The 14,358-nt window shown below is 37.1% G+C and overlaps 2 protein-coding genes across 6 annotated transcripts in view; one reads left to right on the forward strand and one right to left on the reverse strand.

The window, feature by feature from the left end:
* Positions 1-440, reverse strand: part of chrm2a (cholinergic receptor, muscarinic 2a) — a 77,664-nt gene extending 77,224 nt beyond the window's left edge. For 2 of the 3 annotated variants that reach the window (XM_044108745.1, XM_044108746.1), the window contains exon 1: positions 247-326. The gene's annotated coding sequence lies outside the window, so the exon portion shown is untranslated. Of the gene's footprint in view, positions 1-246 lie in introns of all 3 variants that reach the window. The other variant, XM_044108744.1, reaches the window with a different exon arrangement.
* Positions 1-14,358, forward strand: part of mtpn (myotrophin) — a 162,827-nt gene that overhangs the window by 54,231 nt on the left and 94,238 nt on the right. Inside the window, exons 1-2 of one of the 3 annotated variants that reach the window (XM_044108758.1) lie at positions 3,327-3,382; positions 7,233-7,301. In XM_044108758.1, the coding sequence (XP_043964693.1) occupies positions 3,374-3,382; positions 7,233-7,301 (78 nt within the window). In that variant the 5' untranslated portion in view covers positions 3,327-3,373. Of the gene's footprint in view, positions 1-3,326; positions 3,383-3,771; positions 3,933-7,232; positions 7,302-14,358 lie in introns of those variants that run through there. The other 2 variants (XM_044108759.1, XM_044108760.1) reach the window with 2 other exon arrangements.

Here is a 14,358-nt window from a genome sequence, read left to right on the forward strand (position 1 = left end):
TTTGTGTAATTTTTTTCAGGTAAGTTACAACCGAGAAACGAAGAAAAACAACAACTTTATGAAATTTTGCAAGAATTCTTCACGACATTGTTGCCATGGATGCTAATTAAACTAGAAATGCGGCGGTCAGCATCTAAAAACTCTGAGCTTCAACGCTTAAATCCTCCTGTAGAAATGATCCACGCTATCTGTCAGAAAAAGAAAAACAAAAACGCTCAATTTGGAGCTTTTAGATGAACCACTTACTGGTTGCGCCAGCATGCAGGTCGGCTGTTGCACATGAGTGAGGGGGAAGAGATCGAAGCTTACCCGCGCATATGTTGTCCCGATGGCATCTTTTGGGTCGCTTCATGCCACCGTGGCTGCATGTCTGAGGACATGCTTGTGGAGACGAGGTTCTGGAGACGAGAAGCGCGTCGGCTGCACAGGAGAGAGTGGGGAAGAGGAAGGGGGGCGGGAGTGTTGGAGGCAGAGCGAGAGCGCAATGGAAAAGAGGGGAGATGTGAAAAGTGAGGATGCATTTCCAAGACTGTGATGAGTCAGTTATGTTAAGGAAGTAGAGACGGTGCGTCATTAAAATACACCAATTCAAAGGTGAAGTAGATTTGGTCAAAATCAAAATCACTGCTCACCTTTTAAAATGGAAATTAAACTTGTAGGAAAAAAAACTGCACCCAACAAGAAAGCTCTTAAATGTAATGCTTTATTATTTCTATTCCATAGTGGATATTCTTCCTTCTGGTTTGATTAAACACGTTGCTTTTAATTAATTAAGTTGTTTTTTATTCCTGCTTATTTTTCATTATTTTAAAAACTGTTCAAATCGGGATTAGTAGTGAAAAAATGATCAGAATGTTTTACTGACATCTACTGGGGGAGAAATTAATGCTGTTGTTTCCCACTGTAAGCGCGTGCCAAACAGAAACAGCAGCGGAGGGGTGGGCACGTGCGCCGGGCCAGACCACTTTACAGCAGATAGCTCCCCATAGCATGATGCTGTCACCACTGTGTTTCACCCTATGTAAAGATGAAAGCCACTAATCAGTTCCTGCCTCATGTTTTCTGAACAGCTGAAACATTATGTTCTCATTTGGGAGCTCCAACCTCCATTAACTTATGCAAAAAAAAGCAATGGGAAACTTGCTAGAATCACAATGATGAGATAACTTTTTTTATTGAGCTCTGTGATGACCTCAGTTCTTGAGCACAATATTCACCTTTCACAGTTAGTCAGTTTCAAACACCAGAACTAATAATCTCTGTCGGAGCTCATCTGAAGGACATTTCTGTTTTATTCTAATGAATGTTCTCTGAAATATAGACAAATATACATTCATATGCATTCAGATTTAAGAAAAAAAAAAAAGTGTCTTTTGAAATGTGCCATTCTGTGTCAGCTGAAAAAAAAATGCATTAAGTGGAAGTTGCATAAGTTTTGCAAGTCTACTGTAGTTCAATTATTTAACAATAGCTGCAAAATCTAAGTCGGCAGTTTTCTGAAATGAAGACAGCTTGGATGCAAACGGGGAAAAATGAGGAATTAAATAATGCACAAAGTACAGGTTGTTCTCATCTTGTCACAGATGTTTGACGCATTTTGACATGTTTTCACAGCGTTGGAGCAGCTGCAGGAAGGGTGACGCCGAATGTTATAAACATGACAAAAAGACCTGTCTGCTCGCGATCGGAAACCTGAAGACCAGAGCCAAAAACGCAGCAAATTCACCCACCACATCCTATTCACAATACATCTGCAGCACATGACTCACTGTTTAGGCACACAAAATGTTCATTACTCGTATAAGAGTGTGTATGGGTGCATGGCGGTACTGGATGGATCATGTGCTCCTCTGTGTTATGCTGATGAACATGACGGCCTCAAAGGCCAGCTTGAGTGCACTGCAATTAGTTACAGAAAATCACAGTTTAAATGGACTCTATTTTTGCTAAATTAAGGGAGACGGTGAACAAAGAGTCATCTTGTGCTCTGTCATGTAAATGGAAAATACATCAGATATGTGCATATGTAAAAGTAAGTGCTAATGTACTTTTCTTTTATGGCATCAGAATTGTTGAGGATACTGTTTCATCTGATCAGATGACGTTTGTTTTAAACTCTGACAGCAGCATTTCTTTTTTTTTTTTCTTTTTTTTTTGTTGCTCACAACTTGTGGATTTTTTCCAGCCGTTCCATCCAGAATAAAGTGATGTCTTTATTGTTCATCAACACAGAGATGGAGATTTGTCTTTGACACAAATCATCTTTACATTTGCAAATTGAAACACCACAAATAGACGTTATAGATACAACAACAACAAGTACACAGGCTTGGAACTAATAAAGACATTCAAACTTTTGATAAAATTTCTGTAAAACAAAAAAAATATCTGGAAATAAGTTAACAAAATGAAGGGATTTGTTTCGATATAGAACCACGTTTTCACAATAATTTACTAGCCAAGAAGTTTAAAATCTCTTTATATTATCTCCATAATAAGCCACAAAAAGATACTCCGCACAAGTCAAAAATGTATCTGAAAAACAAGAACACTTGTTAAAACACGTTTTAAAAACAATACGTTAAAACACATTTTTTTGTGGATGGTATTTATTGGTTCTGTTTCTGGTGGGATTTGTTTTTATAAGAGAAAAAAGCTGCAATTTTATGATCAATTCAACATGTAAATTCTAAACTAAAAGTTTGAGCCGTTTGTAAGAATTACTTTTAGTTTTATTAGAAGATGAGTCAAGAGAAGACCGAACACTTCTTTTGTCTTTTGTTGTTTTCAAAAAATGTTTGTCTTATTAAGAATAAACAATGCAACCTGGTTTATGGAAGATTTCTCAAAGCACTGGGAAATGTCAGACAGACATAAAGCCAGCGGAAGATCACATGATCACATGATGGGGAAAAAAGACAACAGGCTCCAGCAGCTCTCCAGAGCGCCAAAGATTTTTCTTTTAATTTTGAAGAAGTATTTTCAACAGATCTCTGGCACCAAGATCACAGCATCAGCAGTTCTCTCAGTATTACAGTTTTTTACAAAAACAAAAGTTTTAGTTCAATAGATGTGAAAAATACCTCTGATAAAGTTTAGTTTCAATACCTGAATAATATATTTACAAATAAAGAAATACTGTAATTATTTTACACAAACAACATCCTCTGACTACGAATTAATACAGATTTAAAAAAAATACAAAAAGTGAGTGAAATCAAACCAAAGATTCAGTTCACCTCCACCCTGATAATTAGCTGAATAACATCCACCTGATTGGTTCAGGTGGCTGTTAGAGGAATCCCTCAGGTGAACTCGTTTCCTGTCATCATGTCTGCTCTCTGTGAATGTTGCCTTCAGGAAGTTGACTTGAATGAGAAAGGTTAGTGGATAAAGAAAAAAAAAAAAGAAAATTAGCAATGGATGTGTCGTGAAATTTAAGTTTCATCTTATGGTTTTAAATGTGATAAAACATGATATGGTGTAAAATCTACCTGCATTTGAGTGTCTGATTTAAAAAAAAAAAAAATTAAATTTAACTACAAACTAATTTCAACGTATTTTGTGCAGCTACTCACATTTACACAAAAACCTCAAACTTTTTCTTCTCATTTTCTTCTTTTTTTGTCCGTCTCCGAGTGTTTCCAGCTAAGCTGTTGCCCTTCAAATCTGCATTAACGTCACTGATCTTTGAGCTTAACTACTTGAAGTGAAGTTAAAGTCTGCTGCCAGTCACAACGAGCACTTTAGAGCGCTTATTGATTACTGGGCTGTCCATCAATGCACAGCCGTCAAGGGGCTCCGACTTGAGGCTGAAAAGCATGAAGTTCCACTTTATTAAATGCCAGGAAATAATCCTCATGATGTCTTGGAGCAACTCTCCAACAGTAATGGTATAATGTCCTAAAGACTGGAGAAAAAAAATCAGACTGGTCAGTAATTGTCCTCATTTTACCGATAAATGTACGTTAGAAATTGGATTTATATCCTTTCCAAATTTTGCTTGAATGAAAATATTAAGTTGGCCTTGATTTTCACATTGTCCCGTTTCAGCCCAAACAGCTCTGAAGAATTTTCCAACCAGAATTTGATATGCTTAGTGTTCTTGGTTGTTTTGTGTTTCTAAAAAATATTTGTATTTTTTTATTATTTATTTACTTGAGCTTTCGTCTCGTGTCCTTCACCTGTAATTAGTTCCAGCTGTTTATCTCCTTGATTGCTCCAGTGTGTATTTATGTTCCTGCCTTTGTCACTATCTGCATTTCCCTTGACCATACGATTGCACAATTTGACATTTTAAAAAAAAAAATTGCATATTGGAAACATTCTAATTTTGGAAAAAGTTTTAATGCTTAGATGAGGTATTTTAAAATTTATATATATATATTTTTTGGGGCCGTAATGAAATTGCAATGGATTTTTTTTTTTTTTTTTTTTGGTGCAACGGGATCAGCAACCAGCATCCTGCTGCATGTTGGATCCTCACAACAACTTACCAAATTATGACACATGGATATCATCTCAAAGATATATTTATATCTTTTTGTTGGACATTTACATGCTATTAAGGTGGATGGTATCTAGATATTTTCTCAGTAAATGTTACATTTTAACTACCAGAAAATAGTGCTTTAAACTTTGAAACACATTCTATTGAAAATTTTGTTGGATGTAAAATTATACAGTACACTCCTAATAGATATATGAAATAGTTTTTCATCCATCCACTCAGAGGATGGACAGGTCATGAGGAGCAGCTCTGAGGAACAAGCTGGACTTTGTGCTGAGTGGAAATGGCTGCTGCTTTGGTTGCACAACGACCAGATGGCTTTTTAAAATATCTGTGGCGGTCCACACATTCGCAGCGTTCATTCAAAACTACCAAACTCTCAGGGGAACTTTAGCTTCAAGGGATTCAGAAAAAACAGATGCAGAAAAGAGAGGATATATTGGAGGTGAAATACAATAAACAAAACTAATTGAGACGACAGAAGAGCCAATCCAAGCAACTGTCACACAATTTGACGCGCAAGCTAATTAATTACTCTCCTCATTCAGCAACGAAATGACAGTCTTCATTTTTCTGAATCATAATCATTGTTGTTCGCTCTCAGAAATTACATGTTTCTCTCAACCCCAGATGCAAATCTTCCCTCTTACCTCCGTTTCCTGTTTGCCGTCGTTTGAGTGAAGGGAGTGTTGTATATGCATCAGCCATTTTGAAGTATGGTGACTTGTCTCCCGCTTGTCTAAGATTTGCTGAGCTTTTGAATGTTTATGTTTGGCAGGCCCATTAGCATGGAAAATGCTCCACAGCATCAGGACCCGACACCCCAGACACGCCCAGGAATCCTAAAAACGTTGTTCGTTGCATTTTTTCCCTCCGTTTTTCCTTTCAATACCAAAACTAATTTAGCCCTCTATTGCACATTACTCAAATTTGAAATACACGACTGTGTATACATTTGAAATATGTCATTTATAACTAGCATGAGAGATTACTTTTAATCCCTCTTTGACAGAGTTATTTCTTTCCTTTTTAGATTTTGTTTCAACCAACAGGGTGCTGCTGCTTTGGCTAAATAACACAGAAGTGCTAACTTTAGCTTAAAATGTTAGTCAAAGACTTCCTATTGTCTCTAACTGGGTAAAAACACCTGCAAGGTGGCAGCAAACTGTTCAAATTAAACAACTGCATCAGTTTCTATGGACAGGTATGTCACATTTAAACCAAATATGGTGTAAAAAAACACTTTAGCACTTTATAATATAAAAAACATTTCAGTACTTTGTTGTGTAAACAAGAATATTTACCTTCTTACAGAATTCTCTTCTGGTTTTATGTCGCACCTAAATGTTTCAGATAATAAAAGCTGAAGTTACAGAGAAGTTTTTATGATCCCAAATTTCGGAAAACCCCTAAACTGTTTTTTTCCAATTTTAGTGGCAACAATTGTAATCAAATATTCACAGTATTTAGCAGTAAGTCACTCCATTTTCTATTCTAGTTTTAATTCAGCCGCATTGGATGGTTCTTGAGTATGAAAGGTTTGACAAAACATCTGGGTTGGGTTTAAATCTGAAGTCGGAGTGGGGTCTTCCTGAGGTTCATGAGGTCGTTTTCCTGCTGCATAACCCATGTGTGTCCGACATTCAGGTTCTTCTTCATGTTTGTACCACAAAGAGAGAAATTCATGGTTCCTTCAAATGGGGCAAGCTGCAGGAAAGCAGCGCCACATGGTCACAGTGGAACTGGGTTTGAGTACTTTCTCACACCACTGTTCTATATTTCTAACCAGAGGTCTGTTCAAATAACAGACGACGGAGGAATTTCTCGATTTGTGGCTATTCCTCTTTAGCTGAACGATGTCAGTACAGCTTATGACTTCTGCTGTTTATCTCATGATGTATTTTGACGGTTTGCACAGAGCGCATCGTCTCTACCCAGCTTTCAGTTCCTACATCCAGCTGATTGGTTTCCTGGTCAGCTTTTTGTCCAAATGTCTGTGGTTGTGTCTCGTTTTGTGGCAGAGAAATCTGTTGGAAAACCTCTGGAAGGGGTTTCCTTCTCCTCTCTTTTTGAATGTTATTCTGCAACGTTTAGATGCATTTCTTATAATAATTTGGTCATTAGATAGTCTGTAGAACTTGATTGCAGGCTAAGGAGGAGAACAATTAATTTGATTTGATTGTTTTGGACCTAATACCATCCTATGGCACTTAGGGCCCTCACACCACCAGGGGGCCTCTATGAGCACCAAGCCAGTATGATAAAAGATATTTCTATATTTAAATAACATTGAATAATATAACCTAAGTATTATTAAACATGGAAAAACAATTTCCAAATTCAAAGGAATTATTGTTTGCAAAGGTAAAACCCTTTGTTAAAAAAAGCACTCCCGTATTTGTGCATCCCAATTATTTCTAAAGTCTCAGTATACTCTGTTCTAAAGGACAAGTTTCTACTGATTGATGAGCTCAAGTATAACAAAGTGGGAGAGGGGGAGAGGTTGTTTTGAGTTGAATGAAAGTGACCACTGCAGTGAAATGTGTGGCGTGATATAGATCGGTGAAAGTCCATAAAATCTGATCATCTTGAATTGTAATGTCCCAACAATATCTCATAATAAGAGTTAATAGTATTTTACAAAACCTATGATCCAGTACCGCCTTTCAGTCACACTGAGTTCTGGGTTTTCTCTTATTCTTCTTTTCTGCTCTTTCCAAAGGGATTCGGTTGGATTTACATGGAGGAACGTGGATTTTTGTGCTTCGGATCACTTGAACAAAGATCCCAGGTATGTAGAAGAGAAACGGCACCACAGACCTCCTGCACCTTAAGGTCGGTAGCAAGTTCTCTCTTTGCCACGTATTCATTTTTTCTTTCATACTAAACTCACCTGAAGTGTTAGCGACAGAAACATTTGACAAACTCCACCTATTTAAGCTTGTGACATTAAAGCAGTTGTTTTCTCTTCTTTTATTGGCATCAACTAGTGACATTATGATGCAACACTTTGTAACTAACATGCACTCTACTGTATGTGTTGGTGAAATGAAGAATGATTTGAAATATTGTTAGCTTTGCCTGTAAATATGGACTATTTGATGGTGATGGCACTAAAGAGTTTTCTGGAATGTCTTTCTGTGCGCCACTTCTTTGTCGGTGTGTTTGTTTCAGAGCAAATAAGATTAAATCATTTCCACTTTGGTCTCATAAAATAAATAGTCACTTTTTTTTATAAAAGAAAGTTGGAAATTAGATCATTAGATCATTCACTTACAGAAAAAATCTGATTATTAGATCCCCAAATAGTAATATGCAACTGTAAATAAAAGTAAAAACCTGTTACTTTGAATCCACTGGGCATTTTTATGTGCTCATTACAACAGATGTATTTTTCTATCTTTGGGTAAGGAAGGTGTTTTGTTTTTTTGTTTTTTTCCTAAGCTCACGTTTTCTCTATAAAGAAAGGGGCAAAAGGATTGAAGTGGCTTATCTAAAATGCCTGGGGTTAATTGCTCTCAATCCAGGATCTGCTTTTGAATGTTTCCACGTCTCCAAATTAGTTCATTAGCAATTCTTTGCAATTCTTTTATAGTGTCTTAATTGAGGGTAATTAAGTGAAGTGATGGTATTAGTGGATTGGTGGACAAAGCATCAAAACCTTTGCACAGGGTGTAGCATACATGAATATGTCATTAATGGTGACACTCAAGGAAAAAGAAAAGCCTCCAACCTCTCTTTGTGCGAAGGCTTCAGATGGGCACCACACATTTTCCTGAAACGCTTTTTGTTATTTAGATAAGTGGGATAATTGCGGCGACGCTGAATGCTGTTCCAGAGTGCAGATGTGCAGCAAAGCTGTGGCAAAATTGTGCAAACTAGCAAGGTTTGAGTTGGTGTGTCACGCCTCAGAGACCCGAACCTTTCTGCTGAACCAGCTTCATTCACAGGGAGATGGGAGTTGACTACAGACAAAATGACATGCAGAGTTTAAAAGAAACAGAAACATAGTGTCAAGAAATATTAAGATTACTTTCTCTTCAATAGTTTTAACCTCCGCATAGGTAAATTAATTGAATACTTTTGGTAGGTAGGTAGGTATTTCTGATCAATTATCAAGTGCAAAAGTATCACAAACTACTTTCTGCAATAATATTGCAATCTCAAATTTTGTTTAATTTTGGTGGCAGTTCCTGCTTTAGCTGGTCGGATCTTATTAAATGTCATAAATTATGATGCTGTACCATAACCTTGTGTTGGTGAATGTAATCTGTTGGAGTTACAACCACATTTCTTCGCAGTCGTTTCATATTTGTAAAGTGTTTCTGCACTCAAAGCCAAATATTTATAAAAGTACCAAGAATCAATAGTTTATAAAAGAACTGAACTAAAAAAATCACATTAATGCTGCTGCTCTGTCTAGAAGAGGATAATAATCATTTTCTACTCCAATATTCAATCACAGTAATGCATAACGGTGTTGTGTTTCTGTGGTGCATCTTCATACTCCATTTAAATGCAAGGACATTTAAATGCAAGGACATTTCTGTTTCTCTGAAGTTTTTCTTCTCATCTGTGTTGCGGTCTGTTGTTTTCAGCAAATAATGTTTCATTTTCAAGCAGTTTTTGCTTATTGCTGCACCTTTTGGTGGCGTCTCTTGGTTTATTGCCGTTTTGGGTCGTTCCTTGAAAAAGTCTAATGTCATGAATTTTGCTTCATGTGATTTGAATAACTGAAGTTAGACTGGTTTTTACTCCATTAGATTAAAATTATAACAGTAAAGATGTGTCCATATGTGGGAACAAAAAATATTAAGACATGAAGGTAGAGAGTGATTTAAAAAAAAAAATAAAAATTTTCCTCAATAGATTTCTAAAACTGCATAAGTTTTTCCTTGTGCGAGTCATTTAGTGTAAAATGTGTTGTCAGCCAGTCTGTCACTCAGCCCATTTAGACCAAAGATTTTTTCACAACAAAAGATTTTGCCTACAAAGGCTGAAAACTGCAGTCTGAACATTTCTATGCATCTCTGAAGCTTTTTGTGACGGGCAACATTCATACATCCAGCGTTCAGAAACGTCTGGACTCAACTGTGCAATAATTTGATGATATTTTTCATCGCAATCAGAGAATCGATAAATAAAATTTAAAAGAAAATGCTTGAAAGGAAAGAGAAGCTCAAGATCAGCCAATTAAAACACAAATAGTGCTAAAACTTGGTCTGAGTCATAAAGTGGCATACCTCTGGATTTATTCTTGCAAGACAAATTGCCTTCACTTGTAGTGGTGACAACTCTGAATGGGAACAAAATTAACATCAATTATAGGCATTGATGCTTAAAGCACACGCCGCTTTGATCTGTAACCTTTGAGCTGAAAAGGCGGCTCCATGTGAATGGATGTGGTCAGTCATCCCTCTCTTGGAACCCATCCAACCTTCTCGTTGCTCTCACAACAAAGGCTAGCAAAGAAAACAGGACACACTTGTCTTAGCTGCACAGGCTGCTGGTTTGGCTCTCCTCCAGGTCTGCGCTGTCGAAGATACTCTGGTTCCTTTTCCCAGCACGTCCACCGTGACTGCAAAGCACCGGCCAAGAGCCTCGCACTTTGTTTCTGCTGATGGTTTTTGTAGCATCTGAAAACCTTTTGCAGCAATGACTCATCAGGACAGTTGCTCTGATTTAAAAAAAATAAAAAATAAAACAAAAAATGCACCTTAAGAGGCAATTTGACCTTTTGTTACCTGTGGCTGAGGTGAAAATACTCGTATTAAAAGTTATAAATCTTTTGAACGAACAGAAATACATTCCCTGTGAGCAGACGGATGATATTTAAAAGTTAAACATTTGTTTCTCTAAGTATCATTCATCTTCTTGCCTAAGCTTTTTCACACCTGAAAATTGCAGCTCCTCCGCTCCACCTTTGTATTCCCAAGGAAGTGTAATTTTGCTGAAAAAGCAAGCCTTGCTGTTTGATTGTGACAGGAACCTTTTCTTATCATTTAGAGTATGATTATAGTTAAAACTCTGCGGCTATGAGCTGTGAAGTCATCAGAATGGAAACCAGTTCCAAGGTTGCAGAAGTTTTTGTCACCATAAAATCTGTGAATGCAGCATTACCTTGTAAGAACTTCTCTGCTTTTCTCAAGCCATATTTGTATCTGAATACTAAGTCATTAATATTGTGGGTAAATACAGTTTTATGAATTTGCTTTCATGTCGGAGACTTTGCTGTCAGGATTATTTTGATGAGCAGCCACAGTTTGGTGTTTTGGTACATAAAATCATCATTCTTCTGCAACTTCTGGCTTCTGTTGTGAGCTACAAGTCAGAACACAATTGTAAAAATAACTCATAAAAATGACTTGTCAGTTTAGGAAGGATTACATGAGACATGGCAGCTTGAGCAATAACAAACGTATGTTTTCTGAGTTTTTTTTCTTTCTTTTCTCTCGTGCTAATAACAAGTTTGGAAATTAGGCTTGCGCATCATATTTCCAAAAGGCTGGCTTGTGTATGCCGCTTTGTTCACAAAATGAGATTTCAGCTAATAGAAGTCCTCTCATTCTTGTAATCAAATCGGTCCTGCGACGAGCGCCGTCAGCTAGGGCGACAAAATGAGGAGAGCGATGGAGCCGGGAGGCTGGTCTTCATAATTTGGTGCAAATTATGAAGGACTGTGCAGTAAACTGGTACCAGATCAAAGATTATCAGTCGAGCGAGGATCCCTTTGTCTATGAATAATAAGAAATTGAAATTGATTATGCCAAGTGGAGCAAGACCATATAAATAAAATTGGTTGCAAGTGAATAGAAGAAAAACCAGGTTGGAGAAAAATCTGCTTCCATTTCTGATTTCTGGGGATTAGACACTGGCTGTGAACAGTTTGGTGATTATCCATCTGCATTGATCTTTAAGGTCACATACTGATGGAAAATTTGTTGTTTAAATATAAGTGAAGTCAAACAGAAGAGACATTTGACAAATTTAGTTCAGAAATTGGATTGAATAAAATAAAGAAAAAATAAATCAAGGAATGGTCACATCACAGCAAAAGTGATGAATCAAGACAGAGGACATGATTACCAAAACTTTCTCTTCTAAAGGTCCCTTCAAACCTTGTTGGATCACCTAGCTTTAAGGATATTTGTTTTAAATACGAGGACATTTTCAGTAAGAAATGTTTTCGTCATATCTGGAAATCTCAAAACATACAAAGGTTACAAAAGAACCAGAGCATCCAAAGTTCTGTTATGATTACAGCTGAGTCTTTATATAACGATGGTGAAGTTTACCAATCTGAAAAGAAGCCATGTAACTGAGAACAGCTAATGAATGTCTGGCAGTACTTCCTGTGATACCAAGAAAAGAAAAGAAAACCCAAGGGAGAATTAAAAATGATGAAAAAAAATCTTTGTTTTACACAAACAACACTGTAAACCTTAAAGAGAATGTAAATACAACACTGAAAAGGGAATTGTTAGGTTTTGGACTGGGACTACTTTCTTGACTTTAAAAATAATCATACTTTTGCATGTATATGTTATATTTTTGCAAAAGATTGGAAAGTTCTTATCTCAAACTGATAAGATGTGATATACATCAAATTCTACCCCCTAAATGTCTCTGAAAATTACATTGTTGCATGTTTAAAATAAACGGCAATTGCAATCTCCTTTAGATGTGGAAGGTATGCAGTAGGAGTCCACTGAAGGCCTTTCACGGCTCAATTGAGGTTCCTGTGAAAGGAGAAGAGGAAAGGCAGCGGTGCAAAGTGCTGGCTGGCAAACAGCCAATTCACCGACTGCAACACAGGGGAAGAAAAGGAGCTTGAATTTTTGGCATAGAGGACAGATGTAGCAATTGAATGGCTGTTCCAGCTCCTGAAAGGGATGGATCTCTAAAGAGGGGATAGCTTAAACATGTCGTTTTGAATTTGAATATCAAAAAAAAAAGATCTATTGGGGGGAAAAAACTGCTAATCAGGGCTTGGAACAGGAGTGATGTCCAAAGCCTCCTAGAGTTTTCCAAGGGTAAAAGTGACATGTAGAATCCTGAATCAATCCTGTGGGATGTCTGAACAACCTGAGAAGGGAGGACACCAGGATCTGCATGCAGGTCAGGGGTCCTAATTCACATGCCTGAGCCGACTCCCTCTGATCCAGAGGAGCCTCGGCACTGCAGCTTCTGATCGCCGCTTTCTGAGGCTAAGCCCCAATATCTTCTAAACGGGGCTCCAGCAAACTGTTCAAGTGAAAAGTGCTGCTTTTACAGACTCACAGTGTCAAAGTGCAGCGACTCTTTTTAGACAAAAACTACAAATAAAAAAGGGACGGGGTGAGGGATGGATAGCTTGAAAAAATGCAGGGAGAATTATAAAATATTTTTCTATTTTCAAACAGAAGTCAACTGCCAGATGTCCTATACTTTTTTCAGAACCCCAAAGTTCAGTTTATCCCATTCTCACACTCACAGCTAAGGACAGGATAAAAAGTGAAACGGCAGCCTGACCGACTGGACGTCATTATAGACTCGATTCCAGTAGCATCTTTGTTTCCAATGTGACCAAATATTCTGGCAGTTTTTCCATTGAATAAGAAATGCAATTAAAATTGCATCGAAATCGCAACGTCATTAAACACGTTTTGCTATGATACTCCAGCCACTTCCTGTTTTTGTCTTTGTGGTTTCTGCCAGTAGTAACAAATGGTTGTTGATCATGTGACTTCTGTGATACAAAAAATGTCTTTTCATTTCAGTTTTGCCAAATAACCCAATCTTTATTCAGCCAAAAAAGAACCACCCCGTCCTAGCACCAAACCTTTTTAATGGAAAAACAAAAGTTTCCCTTAAGTAAATTTATTTTTGAAATATCAAAAATAAATTTGATATTTACGGAAACTCAGCTAGAGTGAAACTCTCAAGCTGACTGCATTTTGCTGCATGTGTTGAGAAGAAACTCTGGAATCTTTGTTGGGTTCAGTCCAGAATTGCTGAGGAGCTCCAGCAAAGGTGGTTTGGGTGCAAGAAATCCAATTTTGGCATCGCACATCAATAAGTTAAACTCTGCAGATGGGAAACATACCTGATGCCTTTTGCAAAGCTCTAAAGGGAGTTAATCAGCTAAAAATACAGACAAGCTGTTCAGTATAAAATATGCTGGGAAGGAAATGGTGATTAATTTTTACTCTTCCTTGCAGGCAAATATTGCCTCTGTTAAACTGGAGCGTTTCGTTTAATATGTTACAGTATTAATAGTAGTATTATAAATCCTTCACTAGATGTAACTAATAAATAGTTGAGGTATGATTTAAAACAGCTGTAAGCTAGTTAATGAAAGTCAACCTGTTTGGTTCTAAAAGGGAAGAAATTATACTTGTTACAGAATATTGGATGGTTTTGTAATTTTATTTTAGGACATTTCAGACTTTCTGTTTACATAGAAAACTTTAGCCTTCTGATACAAACCATATAGATAGTAGACCAGTCTCAAGTAATTGTCAGAAAAATTAAAAATGTATTAAAAACTGAAGGACCATGTTGGTAAAAACATGCAAGGGACATTTTCACAAATATCACCTTGGCTCCATTTCCTAAGCAGACTAAGTGTAAGAATAAAATCTGATTCTGATTTAAGATCTGAAGAATCAACATAAAAAATTAGTTGTGACACCATTCTCACGTTGCTCTGCACATGTTAGCGTTTCAAAGTTTCTCCTGAGAGATGATTCACCAGGACTGTAGTCTGTTTACATCCCACGTCCATCACCAAGTATTTGTGCCAAAGCCAGCAGTTGGGAACCTCTACTTCTGTAGATAAGACATAAAAAGGTGTCCACCCTCCCTGT

Source organism: Gambusia affinis, linkage group LG23 (assembly GCF_019740435.1).
Source record: "Gambusia affinis linkage group LG23, SWU_Gaff_1.0, whole genome shotgun sequence".
Classification (NCBI taxonomy): domain Eukaryota; kingdom Metazoa; phylum Chordata; class Actinopteri; order Cyprinodontiformes; family Poeciliidae; genus Gambusia; species Gambusia affinis.